Raw genomic sequence first — 22958 nt, 5'->3', positions numbered from 1 at the left:
GGGTGTGGCCACTGTAAGAAGATGAAGCCAGAGTATGATGAAGCTGCTGAGATTCTCAACAAAAACCCAGAGGTGAGTTCCTTCATACTAATTCTCTGACATATGGGAGATGGATATGTGCTTGTTGTAAAATTCATACATCCTTGGTATTTGCAAGAGGCAACTTAGAGGCAGGATAGTACTTGTGTACTTAATGAAATGGTTCTAGGTGTGTAATTTTTGCTTTGAGGCATTCCTTGTAAAAAAAAAAAAAAGTCTGTGTCCAATTGGCTTGATTTAAAAAAGCCAATTGTAATTTCCCATCATCCTAGAAAATTTGATAACACCCTGTGGCAAATCCCAAAATAATGTTTTACTCTTCAACAACCTTTGGATTCTAAATTTCTGTCCTTCCATGATATGTTTTTTTTAAGCTTTAAAATTACAACCTGAGACATTTACAGTTCACAAACATTTCTGGCCATGGTGTGCGAGTGGTGTGTTTCTCATTTTCCAGGGCTGTCCGCAGCGCTGGCTGTGCTTTCTAGTCTACAAACGCAGGCCAATTTCAGTCACCAGAGCCTTATAGTTGGAGTATTTATCTCATTTTCCTTTTCCTCTGTGCTGTCCCTCTAGCCTTCAGCTTGGAGCTACTCGGAGTGATGCTCTTCCCAGAGTTCAGTAACGACACATTATGCATTATCTAATACTTGCTCTAGTCCTCACATCTTCTCCCTTGAGAGAGCTGAAGTCATTTATTTTTCTCATTCCTTTTGCTCACAGCCCTACACAGTTTAAAGAGAGAGTCCATGTGTCAAGATCTTCAAAAAAGAAAAAAAATTTAATTTGCATCTCGCTGAGAGTTTGGTATAAGGGTGTTTAAATGTGCATATATGACTGTCAGACATAAGGGGTTACGAACATGACATTTTGCAAGTGGATGGTGGAGAAATTGAAGCGGCCGTGCTTATCTCTGAAGTGTGTTGTTGAAATGCGGCACTGTTACTTTAATGAGAGAGATGTGTTTGTGTATTGGTTGTCAAGTGGTTTGGTTTGCATACACTTCTAATTGGCTCACAGATCCGATAGCTGTCCATAGATTATTTGGCCCCTGCGGGGTTGGTGCCTAAACTCAAACACAAATCCTTTGTTTGTGATAATGACCCAGGCTCTCATCATAGATTTAAGGTATCCCACTGACAGATGTTTGCAGAAAGAGGCAGTTAATTGAGTTTAAGCTGAGGAAACATTCATAATGACAGTCCATTCTGCAGCTATATAATGGTGGAAACAAAGCTGTGCCAAATTGTGCTGTCATTTCATCAGGAAAAACTTGCCTGTTGTCTCCACAACTTCAACAAATTGATTGTTTAAACTGGGGATGTCACAAATCTGTCTATACATTAGGCCTTTGTGTAACTATAATTTTCTGCAATTTGTGTGCATGACACTCAAAGGGTATATTTATGCAACAGTGCTCTTTGTGTCCCTCTTGCAGAAAAAAATAAGATATGATATTTCATGAAATGCAAAGTTTTTAGTTGTTGTTTTTAAATCACATGAATTCACATATTAACTTTAAAGGGTTAGTTCACTCAAAAATGAAAATTCTGTCATTAATTACTCACCCTCAAGTCGTTCCACACCCGTAAGACCTTCGTTCATCTTCAAAACACAAGATATTTTTGATAAAATCCAATGGCTCAGTGAGGCCTGCATTGACAGCAAGTTAATTTACACTTTCAAACACCCAGAAAGGTACTAAAGATATATTTAAAACAGCTCATGTGACTACAGTGGTTCAACCTTAATGTTATGAAGCAACGAGAATACTTTTTGTGCGGCAAAAGAACAAAATAACGACTTTATTCAACAATACCTAGTGATGGGTGATTTCAAAACACTGCTTCATGAAGCTTTGAAGCTTTATGAATCTTTTGTTTCAAATCAGTGGTTCGGAGCGTGTATCAAACTGCCAAAGTCATGTGAACCACTGAAATTTCAAAACACTTATGACGTAACGAAGTCTCGTTTACTGAAATCATGTGACTTTGATGCTCCGAACCACTGATTCGAAACAAAAGATTCGTAAAGCTTCGAAGCTTCATAAAGCAGTGTTTTGAAATCGCCCATCACTAGATATTGTTGAATAAAGTCATTAATTAGTTTTTTTGGCGCACAGACATATTCTTGTTTTAGTACCTTTCTGGGCATTTAAAGTGTAAATTAACTTGCTGTCAATGCAGGCCTCACTGAGCCGTCGGATTTGATCAAAAATATCTTAATTTCTGTTCCGAAGATGAACGAAGGTCGAACGACATGAGGACGACATGAGGGTGAGTAATTAATGTCAGAATTTTCATTTCTGGGTGAACTAACCCTTTAACATTCCTAATTTAAACCAGTTAGACATAAAGACAGATATACTCTATCTTTAGATATACAGAAAGTGGTTTTAAAATATAATGTTTGAGGGAATTGAAGGCTATATTCTCAATCTCCTCTCCTGAGCCTTAGAAATTGTTGAATAATTATGCATCTCATCTACTCCACCTACAGGAGGTCCCTTCAATCACAGAACACAATCAGTATTAAAATGACAACTTGCTCTGTTCTCAAATTATGTATCCTCATGATTTTAATTAAGTTGTTCACATAGACATTTGAAACTAAATGAGTTCCATAATTGCTGGTAAGTTTTTAGAGAGTGACTTGGATTAAATGAGCATCTCTAATTTGCTTGGCACCTTGATCACATTGAAAAAGATCAGTTTGCACAGGCTTTTTTTTTTTTTTTTTTAACAAATAGACTAACAATGTCTAACATGTAGGATCTATGTTTTTATGATCTTTATGTATTTTAATTAATCAGCTGAAAGTAAACGGTACTTTTCTCTCTTTGTTTATCTGTATGGTTTTAGAGCCCAGGTGTATTGGCAGCAGTGGATGCCACCATTCACAAGTCCGTCGGAGAGCGGTTTAAAATCTCAGGCTTCCCCACAGTGAAGTACTTTGAAAAGGGGGAGGAGAAGTACACGCTTCCTCAACTCCGGAGCAAGGACAAGATCATCGAGTGGCTGCAGAAGTAAGTTGACCCTTAGTCTTTTCCACTCTGCTGTTCGATGGATTATTGACCAACAGCATGAGAAATTAAATTTATTTATTATTATTGTTTTCTTCTCTCTCTTTCTACTATATAAAATGTAAAAAAGGCCTTGAAAAGATGCTGTTTCTGCAGTGCATCTCTATATAGGCATTAATGCACAAAACAGATAAAACCCAATGGCTGTTTTTGACTGTGGATGTAGTTATGTAGGTGGATTGAGATCTGCATGGGTAAATGCTTGTTTTTGCTTTCATTTATTTCTACATACTTTATAATGTTTATTTATTATGGAGGTGGATTTAGTGCTCAGCTAAGGTCAGGTACAGGTGAGGCATAAATTGCTTTTTGTTGAACTGCTCTTACCCTCTACAATCTCTTAACTCTATAAATAGTCAGGAAGTTCTATTATAAATACTAAACGTGTCTAAGCACCCACTTTGTTGTTTTGTTTTATATGCTAAAGTGGTAACTGAATGTCACCTAGTTAAAACAAGTGCTAGACTTTAGAAAAAAAAGTGAATCTTTTCAGTGAGACGGTGCAGAATTGTTTGAAAGGGCCACATACATTTGACCTAGATATGTTTTTCACACATTACTGAACTTCACACTAAGAGGGCCACGTAACTGACAGGGGTTCAGTCAATGGGAACATGCTCTCAAAAACACGCACTGACTGATTCTAAAGAGCGACCTACATGTGGGCTGGGAGGCTGAGAATTTACTTTTACACTGCTGTCTCCCTTGACTTTTTGGGATGTGTTCAACAGAGCTTGACTTCAATCAATCACTGTTAAACTGACCTCTCAGGAAGAGCTTGCCCTTGCTTTGATCCTGGAGCAGTCCTGCTGTGCGGGCATCAGCTTTGAGTTTAAGTGCATGACTGTGCCATCTCACAGGTCTCAGAACAGCAGGGCCAAGCCTGTTGTCAGACTCATGGCATTATGCTAACACCATGGGACATGGGAAGTCAGGAGAGCACAAGTTTAGATTTTCTTTAGTCCTGAAGTGAAGTCATGTTTAAATTGTTTATTGAGTGACATGCATATACAGTAGGACTGTGCGATTAATCGTAATTGATTTTCAATTTTGATTTTGGCTTCCAACGATTATGAAAACAAGATAATTGAGGTAAAATGATTATTGTGCTGGTGCCACATTCAGCTGTGTGCTTTCGTTCCTCACCAAGCCAGACTTAACATCCAAATCAGCCGAATAAGTGAGTGCTATAAAATGCAGTCTACTGTTGCTAAACTGTGGGACGTGCCTGATATAACAGCGTTATTAAAAGTGCATTAAGCGCTAGGAGGCTTTCTGTGCACGCGCTCCGAGATGGGGCGGAACGCGCATAAGCAAAGTATACTGTAGACTTCGGATTTGCGTCTGAACGGTCAAATAGCCTACACACAAAAATGTCAAAATGTCATTTTGGTAAGTATCCTTGTAAACACAGTCGGTTATGTCTTAAGTTAATGTAAACAGTTTAGAAAGAAAACGCGTGTGTTACAGTGTATTGGATCTGTGCATTCGGTCTTAAAGTGACAGCAGCCCAATTCAGTCTGTCATTAATGTTAATAAAACGACAAAAGACAAAGATAAAAATCACTCAGTACTGTTGAATTAACAGCTTTTGTAGCTTTAATAAGGGTTAATCTATATTTAATGTATACAGTGAAGACTATGTAGTGTTATTTTAAATTCGATTGCTATTATTCTGAATACCACTGTTAGTACATCTGCCTGGAAATATCGCCCACCAATAATCGTGTTAAATAATCGTGATTTCAATAGTGACCAAAATAATTGTGATTTATGATTTTTGCCATAATCAAGCAGCCCTAATATACAGACTGTGTTCCAGACTGTGACTATTTATATAAGTCGTGCATGTGTGACCTGCAAATATGGATTTTTTTTTATTTTTTATTTCATGTTGAAAAAATTAGTAGGGAGCAAGTCCACCAGTGTAGGCCTGTGTGTGTGAGGGGGAGGGTTCGGTGTCATGAGAAATCGAGTCCACCCCGCCCCCAGGAATCGGGTCTCCTTTAGGTCCCAGGTGGTAATGTTGTTATGTGATGTCTTGACTAATTATAACCTATTTCACTATTGTATGATGTTTATTACATTAAGTGCACAAACAACATGCTTGAAATACAAAAAAAAAAAGAATGCGTATATGTATTGCATAATAAAACAAACTGGAAACAGATATTGGAAACATACCTAAAATAATATAAGCTAAGCTAGTAGGCTAATCGGGTATCAGAGCCAGGCCCTCTACAGCAACAAATTGCAGAGAAGGAAAAATCAGATGACAAGTCAGAAGAAGCCATTGTATCAAAAAAAAAGGCAAGAAAACAATATTTCTGACAGAAATGACTAAGGGAGTTTACATGGCTTTAATATTGCAAAAACACTTAACACCACAAACTGTTTCTTCTGCTCTCGATGTGCTCTAAAACATGCCGGGAAAAACAAGTTTGCAGAGGCAACCGCCACCGCAAAGTGTAAACATGACACACTGGTTAAGCACAAGAGCAGCTTGAAGCATAAAATATGCCCAGACAGATACATTAATGAAACTGCATCGCCACTTTCAACAGCATTTCGCAGGCAGGAAGCTAACATTCAGTCAGTAGATGATAGTGAAATTTAACACAGCTTATTTCATAGCTAAGGAAGAACTACCATTCACCAAATTCAAGGTCAAATTGAATTGTTAAAAAACAACGGCGTAAAATTGAATCCTACATACAGCAGCGACACAGCATGTGCGCAGTTCATTAGCGCTATTGCAGATTCACTCAAACAGAAGACGCATGAGAAGATTAAGGACGCCACTTATCTCTCGTTCATGATCGATGGTGACCATACCACATGCTTTGTTTGCATCTATGGATGTACATTTTAAGCTGTGATTCTTGTACTGTAATGATATCCCTGTAAAATGGCATATTGTAATTTCTGTAAGTTAAGTCTGTTTATTACCAAAGCATTTGTCAATAATACAGTTAAAATGGGGAAAAATGTGAATAATTGCGTTGCAGGTCGATTTAATGTGTGCCCCTAAATTTTCTGCTTCTGCTCCTAAATTTTCAGTAAGGAGCTACAGTGCTCCTAGTAAAAAGGGTTCTAGACCCTATATATATTTAAAATGGCCCCAAAAAGTATATTGTCATTGCAGTAAATAACAAAAGCTCAAATCACATATATACACTATACCGTTTAAAAGTTTGGGGTCAGTAATGTTTTTAGAAGAAGTGTTATGTTCACTAAGGCTGCATTTATTCTGATATACTGATTTTCTGCTCAAGAAGCATTTTTTTATTATTATCTTATCAATGTTGTGCTGCTTAATATTTTTGTGGAAACCGTGATTCTTTGAATAGCAAGTTCAAAAGAACAGCATTTATTTGAAATAGAAAACTTCAGTGTATCAATGTGAAAGTTATTACTATCACTTTCGATCAATTTAAGTTATCTAGGCTGAATAAAAGTATTAATTAAAAAAAAAAAAAAAAAAAATCATACTAACCCCAAACGGTCATGCATATGTAGTATACAGTATATATACTATTTCATAATAACTTTTTTTAATGTAATTTAATAAAATTCTGTGGCATAGGTGTCTAAATACTTTTGGAGCCAATCAGTTTTGCTGAATTCATGGGTGTAAGTCTAATTACGTCGGCTTTTTATTCAGTATATTAAAGTGATAATGCAAATTTGTGTAGTTATTACATAATGACCTGGCTTGCTGTGAGTATTCTAGTTTCAGAGATCTCAGCCTAACAGCTTACTTATTTAATCACAGGCTCTCTCTTTTTTTTCTCAGTCCCCAGGCCCCACCTCCTCCAGAGAAGTCGTGGGAGGAGATGCCGTCCAGCGTGAGCCACCTGGGAGCCGAAGATTTCAGGGAATCTCTGAAAAAGAAGAAACACGCCTTGGTCATGTTCTACGCTCCATGTAAGCCTTGTGTTTTTTGTTTTTTTTTGTTTTTTTCTTCAAAAGTGCTGCAGCTGTAGTTTTTGGCTCAAAGCACGTATCCAGGCGTCTTCTAAACCTTTTAACATTACGAAGCGGAATTTTGTTGCATCCTCCTAAAACATCATGTGTGACGACAATTATATGGAGCACTGAAATGTGCAGGTGGTGTAACATCTGCCAAATGGCACCATAGCTTCCTGCATATAATATTTTACAACGTTTAAAATATTAAAAATAGTCCATAACAGTTTAATATGATGTTTGCATCGCTGATATGGTAAAAGCCATTTTAAATGTTTAGGCTCAAGGAAGCAAAGGGAGATTGATTACTTGCAAATCTCTTCCTCTGCTATTATTTGTGAACACAAACACATTTTAATGCAATTCATTTCAATTCATCTGAGTTATATAGTGCTTTTTACATATTACATATTGTTCCATAGCAGCTTTACAAAGAATAGTGCCTTACAAAAACCCCTCAATAAACAAGAAAATTGTGACCATGGCAAAGAAAAAAAAAAGGCATATAAAGAAATGAAAACATCCCAATTTCATTACTGTAATGCAAATTATGTTTTACCAATATAATGAAGTAAATAAATATATATAATACTTTAAGACAGTTGCAGTATGTCAATACTGAAGCTTGTTGCCCTTTTATATTGTACATCTGCGACAAAAAGCCCCAGATCGTAGCCAAATCGTTGTGACTCTCTTCCAATTTGCGCAGATGCTACAATACATTTCAAACTGTTTTGAAATCTGGCCAACCAGTCGTCAGGTCTGTGTGTTGTCATTAGCAAGAGAGCAGCGATGAGCAACAGCCAATGAAATTGCAAGAGGAGGGCTAGACAGTGGGAAAGCAGGAGCCAAAACCAAAACATCAAATTGCTGCCCACGTCTCCCCTAATACTGTCTCATCCTTATTGGCATCCGTCTCATTTTCTTCTTTCTTCCTTCATGTTGTTTGTTGACATGTTGTCAAGAATTGCTATGCTACGTTGCTGTGTGCCTGAGTTTGTGTGTAAACAAATCTCAAGATCACAGCAATAGTCAGGGAGACTGATCTTGTAATTTGATGCATGTTTTCTGCTGTTTGTGGTGTAAAGTTTGCGCCAATACGACATAAAACAAGAAACTGTCACTGAACTAGTATACTACTCGTACTATGTTTACCATCTTTCTATGGCAGAAATAGCAAGAGTAGTATGGTAGTATGTGGTTCCGAATTCAGCACTTGGCCATACTAATTTCTATACTTGATAATATACTTCTAGATACATTACAGCAATGAAAATTGAAGGGGAAATGTGCTTAATTTGTCATGAATATAATGTCATAATATAAAAAACCATAATGGTCCCATTTTCTGTATATGGGCCAAGCCAAAAATGGCAAAATATTTAGTGGTTTTATCTTTCATCTTTTAATGGTCTTGGCTGGACGATATGACCTAAAATCAAAATCTCGATTAATTGAACATTTTACCTCGATTACAATTAATAAACGATTATTTTGTTTTAGTTTTTTTGCTTTGTTTTTTTTTTTTTTTTTTTTTTTTGTCCTCATAATTCACTGACAAAGGTTTGTACTGTAAATATTCTTGACTATTAAAGGTGGAATATTTATTTATTTTTTCCCTATTGAAAGAGTGCTCTGATGTAACAGCTCACTTTCAGCGGTTATTTTATCTATGATTCGTAACATTTCTTACAGATTTCTGATTGTTGTAAATCAGATATAGATAAATTAGCACAGTACCAGTACATTTATTTGAATGCATTAATGAGAGAGTGATTGCGTGTGTGAATTAGTCATACCGTCTCTATTAAATGTGAAGCTGTGGGTTGTAAGTTGTTACTTCAAAAGTAGAAAAACATATGCTATAACTTGAGTTTAACTAAGCTATAGTTATAACTATAACTAAGCTACTTCAGAGATAAATCACAGGACAGCGTTGACAACTGCACTGCAGTTTCTGCACTCCTCTCTGTGCGTGTGATCTTCACGTGATGTGCAGCTACTGTCTGTATGAGTGTTCGTGTGCCACAGTGCATCAGCGCAGTAGCTAAATGTAATACACATCCGATGCTCTAAAATTGCTTAAATGTCCAAAATGGCAAGCCTTAAAATTGACAAAGTTTAGTGAAGATGCAAGTGAAAGCGATCTCGCTTAGGGGCTCGCTGCCCGCGGGCTGTCTGTCTGTGTGTGTGTGTGTGTGTGTGTGTGTGTGTGTGTGTGTGTGTGTGCGTGTGTGTGTGTGTTGACTCAGTGTTTGAGTTTGCCTCCATGTTGTTTCCATGACACTGACTGGACTGGGCAGAGTCATGTGACTACACACGCGGTAGTATGTTTTTAAGGGGAAAGTATTTACAGGATTAATAACAGAAATAACCGACATGGGAAAATTACGTCGATTAGAGGTTCTGAATTTCTGTTTCAATTACTTTTCGATTAATCGTCCAGCCCTATTCTTAACCATTTGAATCACAAATCACTGGTCAGGAAATTAGCAAGAGTTGCACAAAAACTGTAGATAAAGTAACTTAGCATGGAATAGCCGTCCCCAACTTGTAGACAGTTTTACAAGAAGAAGAGTCAGTGTTCTACTCAATGTTAATGGCTTCAATGAGTAATACGTTTAATGTGAGACTAGATATTCACTATAGGGTTCAAATCTGGACTCTGACCAGGGCAAAACATGAGCCTGATAGACTTGTTCTGAAGCCACCTCTTGGATGTCTTTGCAATTTGGGCAGGAGCATTGTCCTGTTGAAAAATAACACCTAAACATTTCTCTTTAGATAACTTTCCAACAAGCCATTCTGCAATATTCTCCTGTACTCCAAAGCATTAAATGACTTTTCAAAGTGAAGTAGCTCATCAACACCAGCAGCTAAAAAGGCTCCTCACACAATGACACCTCTTCTTCCATGCTTCACTGTGGTAGAGATGCATTTATTATATTTCTCACCACATTTTCAGATACACCTCTCTGGAGCATCACCATGCAACTCGTGTTTCATTGTGATTCATCACTCCACAAACAGCTTCCCATATTCTGCCAAAAACTTAATTCTGTCTTTGATGTTTTTCTAAACAAGCAATGGCTTTTTATGTAGTGCATTTACTTAAATTTTCCTGGCCAATAATTTGTGTTTAAAGCTGCTGTCTGTAACCTTTTTTTTTTTGGTTAAAAATTATCCAAAATAATTTTTTGAGCATGTGCATAACCAGCCAGTGTTCAAAACTATCTCCTTACCTTAGCCCAATTCACAGCGGTAAGCTTGTAACAATGTTTTATAATTCGGGTGGTTCTGGTGGGTTTTCGTGGGCAATTCGAGCATGTCGCCGTTTGTCTTTGCATCATTGCATCACGTCTGTTTACATGAAGAACGAGTCCAAGCTAGTAGGCTATATATCGCATGTGAGGCAGATCATTTATAGACTTTTCTCCCAGCAGCTGCAATAATTAAACTCATAATTTTGATGGCGGATTGTATGGTATGACAAATTAACGTTAGAGATTAGACTGTACAGAAATTGAAATCTACAGGTAACGCTAATACACACTACAGGTGCTGGTCATATAATTAGAATATCATCAAAAAGTTGATTTATTTCACTAATTCCATTCAAAAAGTGAAACTTGTATATTATATTCATTCATTACACACAGACTGATATATTTCAAATGTTTATTTCTTTTAATTTTGATGATTATAACTGACAACTAAGGAAAATCCCAAATTCAGTATCTCAGAAAATTAGAATATTGTGAAAAGGTTCAACTTTGAAGACACCTGGTGCCACACTCTAATCAGCTAATTAACTCAAAACACCTGCAAAGGCCTTTAAATGGTCTCTCAGTCTAGTTCTGTAGGCTACACAATCATGGGGAAGACTGCTGACTTGACAGTTGTCCAAAAGACGACCATTGACACCTTGCACAAGGAGGGCAAGACACAAAAGGTCATTGCAAAAGAGGCTGGCTGTTCACAGAGCTCTGTGTCCAAGCACATTAATAGAGAGGCGAAGGGAAGGAAAAGATGTGGTAGAAAAAAGTGTACAAGCAATAGGGATAACCGCACCCTGGAGAGGATTGTGAAACAAAACCCATTCAAAAATGTGGGGGAGATTCACAAAGAGTGGACTGCAGCTGGAGTCAGTGCTTCAAGAACCACTACGCACAGACGTATGCAAGACATGGGTTTCAGCTGTCGTGTCAAGCCACTCTTGAACAACAGACAGCGTCAGAAGCGTCTCGCCTGGGCTAAAGACAAAAAGGACTGGACTGCTGCTGAGTGGTCCAAAGTTATGTTCTCTGATGAAAGTAAATTTTGCATTTCCTTTGGAAATCAAGGTCCCAGAGTCTGGAGGAAGAGAGGAGAGGCACACAATCCACATTGCTTGAGGTCCAGTGTAAAGTTTCCACGGTCAGTGATGGTTTGGGGTGCCATGTCATCTGCTGGTGTTGGTCCACTGTGTTTTCTGAGGTCCAAGGTCAACGTAGCCGTATACCAGGAAGTTTTAGAGCACTTCATGCTTCCTGCTGCTGACCAACTCTATGGAGATGCAGATTTCATTTTCCAACAGGACTTGGCACCTGCACACAGTGCCAAAGCTACCAGTACCTGGTTTAAGGACCATGGTATCCCTGTTCTTAATTGGCCAGCAAACTCACCTGACCTTAACCCCATAGAAAATCTATGGGGTATTGTGAAGAGGAAGATGCGATATGCCAGACCCAACAATGCAGAAGAGCTGAAGGCCACTATCAGAGCAACCTGGGCTCTAATAACACCTGAGCAGTGCCACAGACTGATCGACTCCATGCCACACCGCATTGCTGCAGTAATTCAGGCAAAAGGAGCCCCAACTAAGTAATGAGTGCTGTACATGCTCATACTTTTCATGTTCATACTTTTCAGTTGGCCAAGATTTCTAAAAATACTTTCTTTGTATTGGTCATTAGTAATATTCTAATTTTCTGAGATACTGAATTTGGGATTTTCCTTAGTTGTCAGTTATAATCATCAAAATTAAAAGAAATAAACATTTGAAATATATCAGTCTGTGTGTAATGAATGAATATAATATACAAGTTTCACTTTTTGAATGGAATTAGTGAAATAAATCAACTTTTTGATGATATTCTAATTATATGACCAGCACCTGTAAATACACAGTCACGCAATGCTGATGTTGTTAACATGAACAATTTGAGAACAAAGTATAACAATAATAATAATTTGCACAGTTTGATGTGATAGGAGCTAAGCGATCATTAGATTTAATCACAATTGGCAGCGCGATAATGCTTTTTTTTCCCTCAGTTAGTCAGAACAAAAGTGTCAGATGACATTCTCCGGTGAAAATTCTTATTTTGGTCATACTTCCAAGACTACAGTCTGTGATTCCGAAGTACAGTATCCACACCGGTGTGGTGACTGACAGCAAACATTAGATTCATCTGCGCTGAGGAGCCGTGCCGATGCACAACCCACATAAAGATAATATTTCCGCAAACAACTGCAATTGCAGGTTTCAAACAGAGATGGCGACAAAGAGGCAAAATTATGGACTGCAGCTTTAAAGGGGACCTATTATGCAAAATTCACTTTTGCATGGTGTTTGGCTATAAATGTGTGTTGGCAGTGTGTGTACACAACCACCCTATAATGATAAAAATCCAACCACTCCTTTTTTTTAATCCCCATAAATCATAAGTAGTGTCTCAGAACAAGCCATTTTTTTTTTTTTTTAGATCCCTGGCAATGTGACGTCACATTAGCCATAGGCCCCACCCACGAATGTTGACAGACACTGCAGTTTTAACATAGAACCGCTCTGAGCGAGTTCACAGCGAGTTCACAGTCCGCCACTGCTGCACTGACGAGAACGTCTCCCAAGTGTTTTAAGTGTTCTGTAGCTGGATGTTTAATCCACATAGCTCTCTCCATTTACTCCCGAAATCTGAGCCGCTGAAGATGAGGTGGATTAATTTTGTTTTCAAAGAAAATGCTCCCTCAACTCTACCGAAATTCGTTTATGTCTGCGCGAATCATTTCACACCGGACTGCTTTGTGAACGAATGTCAGTACAAAGGGACAATACAAAACAGAGGTTGTGCTAAAAAGTTGTTACTCAAGGATAGATCAGTAAACTGTTCGTGATCCAGCTTATAGCCGCCAGAGTGATACTGGATATGGCAGTAATGAAGGTGAGCACTTTATTACAGTTCACCGGAGTTGATTTGCGGATACAAAATTTACCAGTTTATTAAGCACCACCCAAAAAGGCATTAGGTCTTTATATATATATTTGTTTACTGTTAGTTGTAACGAGTGTTTCTGTGTAATTCGAGATGTATGTTGATGATAATGCAAGGGAGGGAGAGAGTTTATGGATAATATTTCAATGCACACTTGCACTGTGTTTTATTAAGCTCTTACAGTGATTTTCTAGAGTGAAAACGGACGCTTCATCTTTTGTGTGAAGTACAATTAACGTCATAAAACTCATCGGTAAAGTCGAATGGGGTCCGGTACAATAGGCTTGTAGTAATATAGTGGATAAAACAAGAAGACAATATAAGTTATAACCGTAATTGAACTAAACTATACCTGTTCTATCTCCATGCAGCATATATTCGCAGTTTCTGACATTATAGTGCGTCCTGACTGAATCCTGACACCGGAGAATCAGCTCGTGAAGCTCCGCCCTCTTAGGCCGAGCGCAGCAGCTCATTTGCATTTAAAGGGCACACACTGAAATGGCATGTTTTTGCTCAACCCCAAAAAGAGGCAATTTTAACATGCTATAAAAAATGATCTGTGGGCTATTTTGAGCTAAAACTTCACATACACACTCTGGGGACGACAGAGACTTATTTTACATCTTGTAAAATGGGGCATAATAGCAATTAAAAGCTTAGTGTTTGTTTAGCAATTTTGGGCTTATCTCATTCACCTACATATATAATTCATTAATAATGTACATTCCTTATATATATATTTAAAATTTATAATTAACTTTTTGGGATTTTTGTTGTGAAAAATTACCTGGATATGTTTTTTGCCCATTAAATAACATGTGACTCGACTCATTTGTGCTGAATTTGCATCAGTCATTGGACTTTTTTTCAATCTGTGCAGTATTGTTTATACACACATTTGATAACATAATTTCATATTAATATGCCTTTTTCTGTTATCGTAACTGAGGCGTGTAACATAATTGCAGTATGTATTCAATGAACAATGCCATAATTATTTAACATTAGACTGTATTGTCATACTCTACATCTATTGACCTCTCAGTCTCACTGGATCCTTTAATTACAGCTTTTTTTTTTTGTAGCTTTTGTATTGGGTTTTAAAGACTTAATCAAAACTGATTAATGGCACAAATTATGGTGTGAATAGTGCTGATTAAAAACAGAGCTATGCAGAGCTTTACTAAATGATTCCAGCAGTGTTGCTTTGTTCTGGTGAACGGCACCATTTGATGAACACGTTAGTGGGCAGCCTACATTGCTGTAGAAGCAACTTTCTAGTTAATGACAGGGCAAGACTTTGTATTTGCATGCCGCTGAAGGTTTAAATATTACCTAGCGACCCTGATAACAGTGGTAGCACTTCGGAGCAAGCGAGATAGTTGAAATGAGATGTTCTTATCAGAGGGTATCAAGCAGACTCGAGGGCTTTAGTTCTCACAAGCCACATCCCTCATGTCAGATGTCAATGCCTAGTCAGCACACAGTTTCTAGGGAGTAAAAGTTCTCTGTGCACTGGAACTATTTTGACAATTGGACCGCCCTAGAAATAGTTCCTAGGACAGTGCACTTGCTACTAAACTAGAGTCGACTGAAACACACCCAAAATGTCTTCTTGCATATGATGATTATGCTATGTTATTTTAAATATAGCTTCTGCCCACGCTTTGAGTTCTTGATTAGTGTATCTAACTGGGCACTGAGACAGACTCGCATCGACCTTGCATGAGTCTGGAGGCCTGCCCAGCCTTTCTTCTCCTCATATAATGGCAACATGAGCCAAAACTGAAGGTACACAACTTTATGCTCCATTATTTATAATGACCCTCGTGTGTCTTAAATTAGACGCCTTGTTCCTCACACAAACAGGCCTTTGTTTGCTGCCCCGCAAATTATAACCGTGCCATTAACTGCCATTTAAAAGTCAAGTTTTCCAAAGTGAACTCACTTACTTCAAAAAGTTTCTTTTAAAAACGTAAAATAGCACAAATGCGTGCAAACAAGATTGCGTGACAACCTAAACTAGCACAGTAAATGAGACTGTTGTCCCATGGCTATGTTGCCATGCCATTTGGCAAGTTTTTAGCTTTAGGCAGCTGTTTATTCGATGGAAGTTGTTCATTTGAAACATTTAACACCAAATGCCATGCATAATTCATAAGAATAAAACCCTCAGCATCAAAACCACCTCGCAAGAACATGATGGAAATTAAAATTTAGGAGTTATGAGGGTAGAAACTCTTGCCTATTCTTTAGTAAGTTTGATGGACATACATTGCCTCAGGGAAGCCCCGGTTGGGCCTATGTGAATAATAAAGCGACTTTTGACACTCTATATTAAGATTAATTTTGTCATTTTAACCTGCTAGACACAGGCAGTGATGGATTTGGTGTGCATTTGTTTGGCTTAAGTTATTGTCATGTGAGTAATGTCTTTATTTTTAAAGAATTCAGTCATTGTCTTCTGTTCTTCTGCTTTAGTATTCATCTCTATCTGTGTATGCTGGGATATATAACCTCTTGCTGTTTGTTCTCTGCATTATGAGGTGAGACAGCTCGATGAATACTTATACCTTACTGTTTTCCCCAGGGTGTCCACACTGCAAGAATGCCGTCCCTCATTTCACCACAGCAGCCGAGCTGTTCAAAGAGGATCGCAAGGTGAGGCTCAACACCATTAAGGAGATTTCCAGCCACTCTAAATAACAAACGCTTTCAAATGACTTCCAGGTTCTGTCAAGCGCAATCAAGTTTTCTCTCCCTCATTCAGACAGCCTTCACACATGCTAGAATTTAATCTTTTTTCATCTCCAGAACATTCTCAAGGACTTCAATGTCATAGTCTCTTTGCTGTCTGATGCTGTTGACTTTCAGTCCTCTACCTCACTCGTCATACTTGTAGTTTTTCTCTGTTGATATCTATATTGTAGTGTGTAGCAGATTATGCTGCCATAAACATTAACAATGTAATGTACATTAAAGGGTTAGTTCACCCATAAAGGAAATTTTGTCATTAATTGCTCATCCTCATGTCGTTCCAAACCCACAAAACCTTTGTTTATCTTCGGAACACAAATTAAGATATTTTTGATGAAATCCGATAGGAATACTGAGCTGGCGTTCGGACGTAAACATGGAAGCTCTGCACTGTGTTCACTGCATCAGCTGTGTAGGAGATTGATAGGGAAGAGAAAATTTTTTTAAATAACGTCATTATTTTTTGCTCACAAAAAGTATTCTTGTCGCTTCATAACATTAAGGTTGAACCACTGTAGTCTTGTTGACTATTTTAACCATGTCTTTACTACTTCTCTGGACCTTGAATGTGGTAATTTCATTGCTTTCTATGGGAGATAAAAAAGTCTCGGATTTCATCAAAAGTATCTTAATTTGTGTTCCGAAGATGAACGAAGGTCTTGCGGGTTTGGAACGACATGAGGGTGAGTAATTAATGACAGAAATTTCATTTTTGGGTGAACTAACCCTTTAACAGGGAGTGCAGTAGCTAACATGAAATAACAATAAACATTTTTACAGCATTCATTAATCTGGTTTGTTTAATGTTTATTTATAAATATACACTACCGTTCAAAGGTTTGGGGTCGGAAAGATTTTTTTTTTGTGTGTGTGTGTGTTCTTTAAAGAAGAAGTCTCTTATAAATGTAAGGGTGCATTTATTTGATCATTTATACAGTAAAACAGTAATACTGCGAAATATTATTTAATATAAATTATTGAATATATTTTAAAATGGAATTTATTCCTGTGATATCAAAGCTGAATTTTCAGCATCATTAGTCCAGTCTTCAGTGTGACATGATCCTTCAGAAATCATTCTAATGTGCTGATTTGTTGCTCAAAATGATTTCTTATTATCATTGTTGAAAACAGTTGTGCTGCTTAATATTTTAATATTTTTGTGGAAACCGTGATACATTTTCTTTGATGTATTTGGTGATTAGAAAATTCAAAAGAACAATAGAAGTATTTTGTAACATTACAAATGTCTTTACTGTCACTTTTGATCAATGTAATGCATTCTTGCTGATTAAAATTATTAATTTCTTTAAAAAAAAATCTTACTGACCACAAACTTTTGAAAAGTAGTGTATTGTATGTACCTATTGCATAGACTAATGTTAATTAATCAAACCTGCAAAATTGTAAAGTGTTACCCATTATCCCAGTGATAGGGTAATCAATGAATCATAGTGACTTGGAGGTACTTCCTTCTTTCACATAGTTTTTTATTTTGGCTTTATTTCGCCTTTCCCTTCTCACATGCACAACGTGCTTAGATTTGGCTATGATCTGTGGCATTTTGTCACGGACTAGGTGAAGACTTAGAACATTAAGGGCTTACAAGCTTCAGTCTGGTAGTGTGCGCTTGGCATAACTTTTAAATTCTCACATTGCATTCACTTTGACGAGTGCCGATGTTTCCACTCTTACACGTCTTTCTGAATAACACTCCATCTGAGACGTCTATGCACTGACATTTCATCATTCTCTAAATCTTTCCTCTTTCTCACGAAACTTCTTTGAAAGTAGCTGGCTCTCTTTTGGATCTTCAGGGGCCTGTTAAAACATTTCCTTCTTTAACAGCAGACATTTATCATTGGCCATAAGACAGTGATGTTGAATTGTTCTTTGCAAATGTCTGTAATTCATCAGGCACAACGTCAGTCCTCTTCAATTTCCCTATAGCTCTGTAAGTTTGCGCCTGATCGTCATTCAGATGAACTGCATTTGGAAATTAACTTTGCCAAGATACAAATGGAGCCAATCTCTTTTTTTTGTTTTGTTTTTTTGTCTTATATTTTGAGCTAACGCCCTTAAAGATATTATTAAAAACAGATATTGCCTGAAGAATAAAAGCTTGGTAACATGAAGCTCCATCTGCTGGTTTTTCCAAACAGTGAGCCACTTTACAGCATCATTAAAAATACAGTCATAGTTATTTTTCCCACATGCATAAACTTCTGCTTCTGTCTGTCAGTCATTGCATCTGTCCGTAGAGTTACAATCAAGAGGCATATGAGCACCAGAAGCATTACATTATTCACATATTTTTATATATTATACCACGGGGCTGTTGAATGCTTGATTCTAATTTGTTGACAAACATTCAAGTCATGCTGTTATTTTTTTAGTAAACACACAGCTAAGCAAATGAACCAAAAACCCACAAAGACACTGACCAAGCAAACAATTATGACAAACAATAGGATAAAAATTACAATTTACATGTTTCCCCCACTAAATTACCTTTTATTATCTATGGAAAGCACACTTTTTTTTTCTTGCTCTCTCTTTCTCTCTCTGCATGGATACACTGTGCAAACACACACTTGCACACGGATGAAAACATACACGCGCACAGAAATTTGTTGCCAGTGCTGCCCTGTGAACAACTTATTCGATAAAATAGTTTACAACTAAAAATCTACATGACATTTCTCAGTAGTAACATTGTTGTTTTTGAAGCAATTAAACTTACAGCTTCATTATTAGTAGAAACGCTGCCGCCAAACATTGTCTTTCTCATTTTCTCTCTCTCTTTTATAACTGCATTAGTCTGAATATCAATGGCTCAAGCCTTCGTTACTAGCTCTAAAATTATATTTTTGAATTATCAACAGAGTCTTGGGATGAGATATGTAAGAAATTAGTTCTACACACAAGAGCATTTTAAGGACAGAAACCTGACAAGTGTCTTGAAATAAAACATTGGGTCTCATTCACTAAGCATGCGTAAGCACAAATTTGTGTGTGAAACCTGCATACAAATGTTTTCACAAACAAATCATGATTCACCAAAAACGTTCTTACAAAAAATTATTCTAAACTTACGATAAAATGTAAAAAAAGTTAAAAGCTCACATACAAAAAAAAAAGCTTTTTTTCTGTGCGGCCTTATAATTGTGTTAAGAAATTATATTTCATCTTAACACGACTATAATTATATTATATTATATACATTTCATTTTAAATATGCTTCATCATATACAGTTAAAGAAAAGCTGCATTATAGCAAAGTCCCTTTAAGACAAGTCATTTCACTCGGTGGCCATCTTTGAAATGCCTCTTGGGCATTTCATGCAAGTGCAGCTCCTATCTCTTTGAATGGTGAAACAGCAAATTCTCCAAAGCTGTTCGCCAAGCTTTCGATAAATTTCATATTTGAAATCACCAATGAAATCTGACAACAACTGTCCCATAAATTTTGTTTTTAAATGCTCGAATCATGACAAAAAACTGTATTTTTCAGGCTGGATCAAGCGAATGCGCATGTGCAGTCCTGTTTCTATACGAACCAGAGTTTCTAACGGCCGCTGCAGTGACGCGATGACTTTATCAATTGGCGATTGGCTCTTATTTAGAAGGCGGGACTTATTCCGCCATATTGCATGTTGCAGTTTTTCCCTTTCAAAACAATACGAGTGATGCATCTTGTGTTATCCTATAGTCTTTGTTTATAGCTTCAGCTGTGAGGTTTCTCTGATGCAGATTTACATATATGTACAACTGTCTAATGAGAGGTCTGTAATCTGGGTCTGTATAAAAGGTGTTTATTGTGTTTGACGAGGCATATGTTTGACGAGAGTGATGAAAGGCTGTAAAGGAAAGGTTGTACGGAAAGCCCTTATATGGAGATGGTTTGGGCATGTTTTATTCAAATGACTAACCTCGTGCACGCGCTCGCTCATTTAAAATACTCCAAATTAACTAACATTAGAACGAGATTAAGAACAAATTCATGTGCATATGCACGTGTTGTGAATTAGACTGAGAATTTGTCCTGTGTGTACAAATATGAAATAATCCACGCAATTATTATTGAATAAGACCCAGTGTCTTGAGTTCTGGTAGCCATGGTATAAGCAGAATAACTGACTCCAGGCCGTTGAATTATTGAAAACTAATGCACACCTGATGCTTCGTGTCATGGCCGCATTACCACATGAGATGTGCATAATTTTTCAATATTTCAATGGCCTGTCATCAATTATTCCTTAGTTCAAATCCTGTATATGAAACTGCTCACTCATTCACTCATCCATTATTCACTACATAGTGAATGATATACTTCTATATGGGGAAAGGCTGAGTGAAAATGAGTTACATATATGGAAAAAACTCATCCGATCTCACCTCTCATACTGAAATGCATTTCCAAAAATGTAATTTTTTATTCATGATTTATTTATAAACTTTTTTTTTAAGATGTATACAAAGATAAAGAATACAGAAATGGAAATTGAAAGGGGAATACAGTTAGTAAATATTGTGTTGGGTTGACCTAGGTTGACCTTAAGGCGAGAAATTAGTTGTCTCGCCTTAATTCAAATAAAATCTGTGCAACAGTAGTAAAGAAAGGACAGGGCATGTCCAGAACATACAGTAAGGATTAGGGTAGCTCAAAAATCTGCATTTCATTCAAACCACATGTGGATGTAGTTTGGATTGGGGTTGCTTTTCAAGCTACAAACAACTTTGTTGAATATTCCAAACAATCAGATTTTTGCTCCTTGTGATTTATTTTATTTATTTATTTATTTTCCCTGGCATTCCAATTGAGTTTTATTCATTGATGCATCAAATGAATTCTAGAGCAGTTCAGCAAAAGAACAGATGAATTCGCAAATGAACGTGACCCTGACACTCGAACAAGAAAGTTTGTTTAGATTGTTTGTAGAATGATTTGTAGTTCTGGTTCCAATTATCTCCTCCTGGTCCCACTGTTCATCCTCTTTCTCATTAGTGCTCATTTCCTTTACAAACAGTACATTAGTAAACATCTTGAATGGCCTTCTAGCAGCGCAAGGCCTCCAATTCTTAATGTAAAGCCTCTTTTCACTTTGTTTCCTGTCTATTAAACAACTTTTTGTGTATAGTAAAGCTGCAGTCCAATTAAATACAACATACTTCAACTGTGCAAAAAGGCTAATGGTGTAAATCCTAGTCTTGGTTCAGATGTTCTTTTGTTGACCTGTTTTAACTTAATACCACCAAATGCAAAAGAAATAACTTATTTCAGTTTCTTCTGTAATATTCATGAGCTTACTGGCGTTTCATTTCCTTTGCGCAATGACCTGAGCTCTTTCTCTGTGAGGTTGATAATTACTGTCTGAGAAGGATCTCTGTGACTTTGTGAATGACTTTTTTAACCTCATCCATCTCATAAACCACCCTCCGTAAGCACGAAATCCTCTTTCCTCGCAGGCCACGAGTCTTATGTTCCTTACATCCACTTATTGGTGAGGTAATAGCAAGATCAGTCAAGTGTCAGGAGGGTATTCCACCAACGCATGAGGATCAATATCAGAATTGGCCGGCAACCAAATGAGCATTCCCTTTCGTCTCCATTTTCTCCTGTCAATGTAAAGACAGAATAATCACAAGCGCATTCATGTCGACCTCCAATGAAACGCTGTAATCTGGGAGGATCATGTTTGATTGGTGTAGCAAGATCCTTAAAGGATTAGTTCACTTCTGAATGAAAATTTGCTGATAATTTACTCACCCCCATGTCATCCAAGATGTCCATGTCCTTCTTTCTTTAGTCGAAAAGAAATGAAGGTTTTTGATGAAAACATTCCAGAATTATTCTCCTTATAGTGCACTTCAGTGGCCTCCAAACGGTTGAAGGTCAAAATTACAGTTTCAGTGCAGCTTCAAAGGGCTTCAAACGATACCAGACGAGGAATAAGTGTCTTATCTAGCGAAACGATCGGTCATTTTCTAAAAAAATACAACCGTATATGCTTTATATAAACGTTCGCCTTCTAAGTGCCTCCGCCAAAACCGCATTTCCGCATTCTCCAAAAAGCTTACGCTGTATGTCCTACGCCTTCCCTATTCAGTTTACGGAACGAACGCAGCGCCAGTTACATTTTTTTCCGTAAGTAGAATAGGGAAGGTGTAGGACATACAGCGTAAGCATTTTGGAGAATGCGGAAATGCGGTTTTGGCGGAGGCACTTAGAAGGCGAACGTTTGTTTATATAAAACATACAGTTGTATTTTTTTCGAAAATGACCGATCGTTTCGCTAGATAAGACACTTATTCCTCGTCTGGTATCGTTTAAAGCCCATTGAAGCTACACTGAAACTGTAATTTTGACCTTCAACCGTTTGGAGGCCATTGAAGTCCACTATAAGGAGAATAATCCTGGAATGTTTTCATCAAAAACCTTAATTTCTTTTCGACTGAAGAAAGAAAGACATGAACATCTTGGATAACATGGGGGTGAGTAAATTATCAGGAAAAGTTTATTTGAAAGTGGACTAATCCTTTAACATCTCTTTTTTTATGGGAATTGTTTTTGTCTTAAGACTAAGAATACCTCCAGAGGTTTTTATTTGTCTTCTGTTTTCTCCTTGTTCTCTGTTGGTCCTGTTGCACATTTCTGTTCATAGTACAATGCCTTGTTGTTATTATTTTATGTATACTTTTGTGTTTATCTTTGTTGTGTGTTGGGCAGTTTGTTATTTTGTTTTGTGTTTGTTAAAATAAAAGTGAAAAAAAAATAAATAAAATAAGAATACCACATGGCAATTTCATTAGATGTATGCACATCATTAGGAGACTGCTGAACCGATGTGATT

General features: G+C 37.2%; 1 protein-coding gene and 1 long non-coding RNA gene across 2 annotated transcripts in view; one reads left to right on the top strand and one right to left on the bottom strand.

Moving 5' to 3' along the window:
• Nucleotides 1–22958, top strand: part of pdia5 (protein disulfide isomerase family A, member 5) — a 65130-nt gene that overhangs the window by 37467 nt on the left and 4705 nt on the right. Inside the window, exons 12-15 of the mRNA XM_051905436.1 lie at nt 2–72; nt 2901–3064; nt 6918–7048; nt 15938–16008. Coding sequence (XP_051761396.1) covers nt 2–72; nt 2901–3064; nt 6918–7048; nt 15938–16008 — 437 coding nt within the window. The remainder of the gene's footprint in view (nt 1; nt 73–2900; nt 3065–6917; nt 7049–15937; nt 16009–22958) is intronic.
• On the bottom strand, nt 20533–22172 carry LOC127518579 (uncharacterized). Its single transcript, XR_007931595.1, has 2 exons — nt 21875–22172; nt 20533–21723 (listed from the first exon to the last, which is right to left on the bottom strand). It is a non-coding gene; the product is annotated as an uncharacterized LOC127518579 (long non-coding RNA).

The sequence above is a fragment of the Ctenopharyngodon idella genome, chromosome 9, assembly GCF_019924925.1.
Source record: "Ctenopharyngodon idella isolate HZGC_01 chromosome 9, HZGC01, whole genome shotgun sequence".
NCBI lineage: Eukaryota > Metazoa > Chordata > Actinopteri > Cypriniformes > Xenocyprididae > Ctenopharyngodon > Ctenopharyngodon idella.
This window is presented reverse-complemented; position numbering and strand designations above follow the sequence as displayed.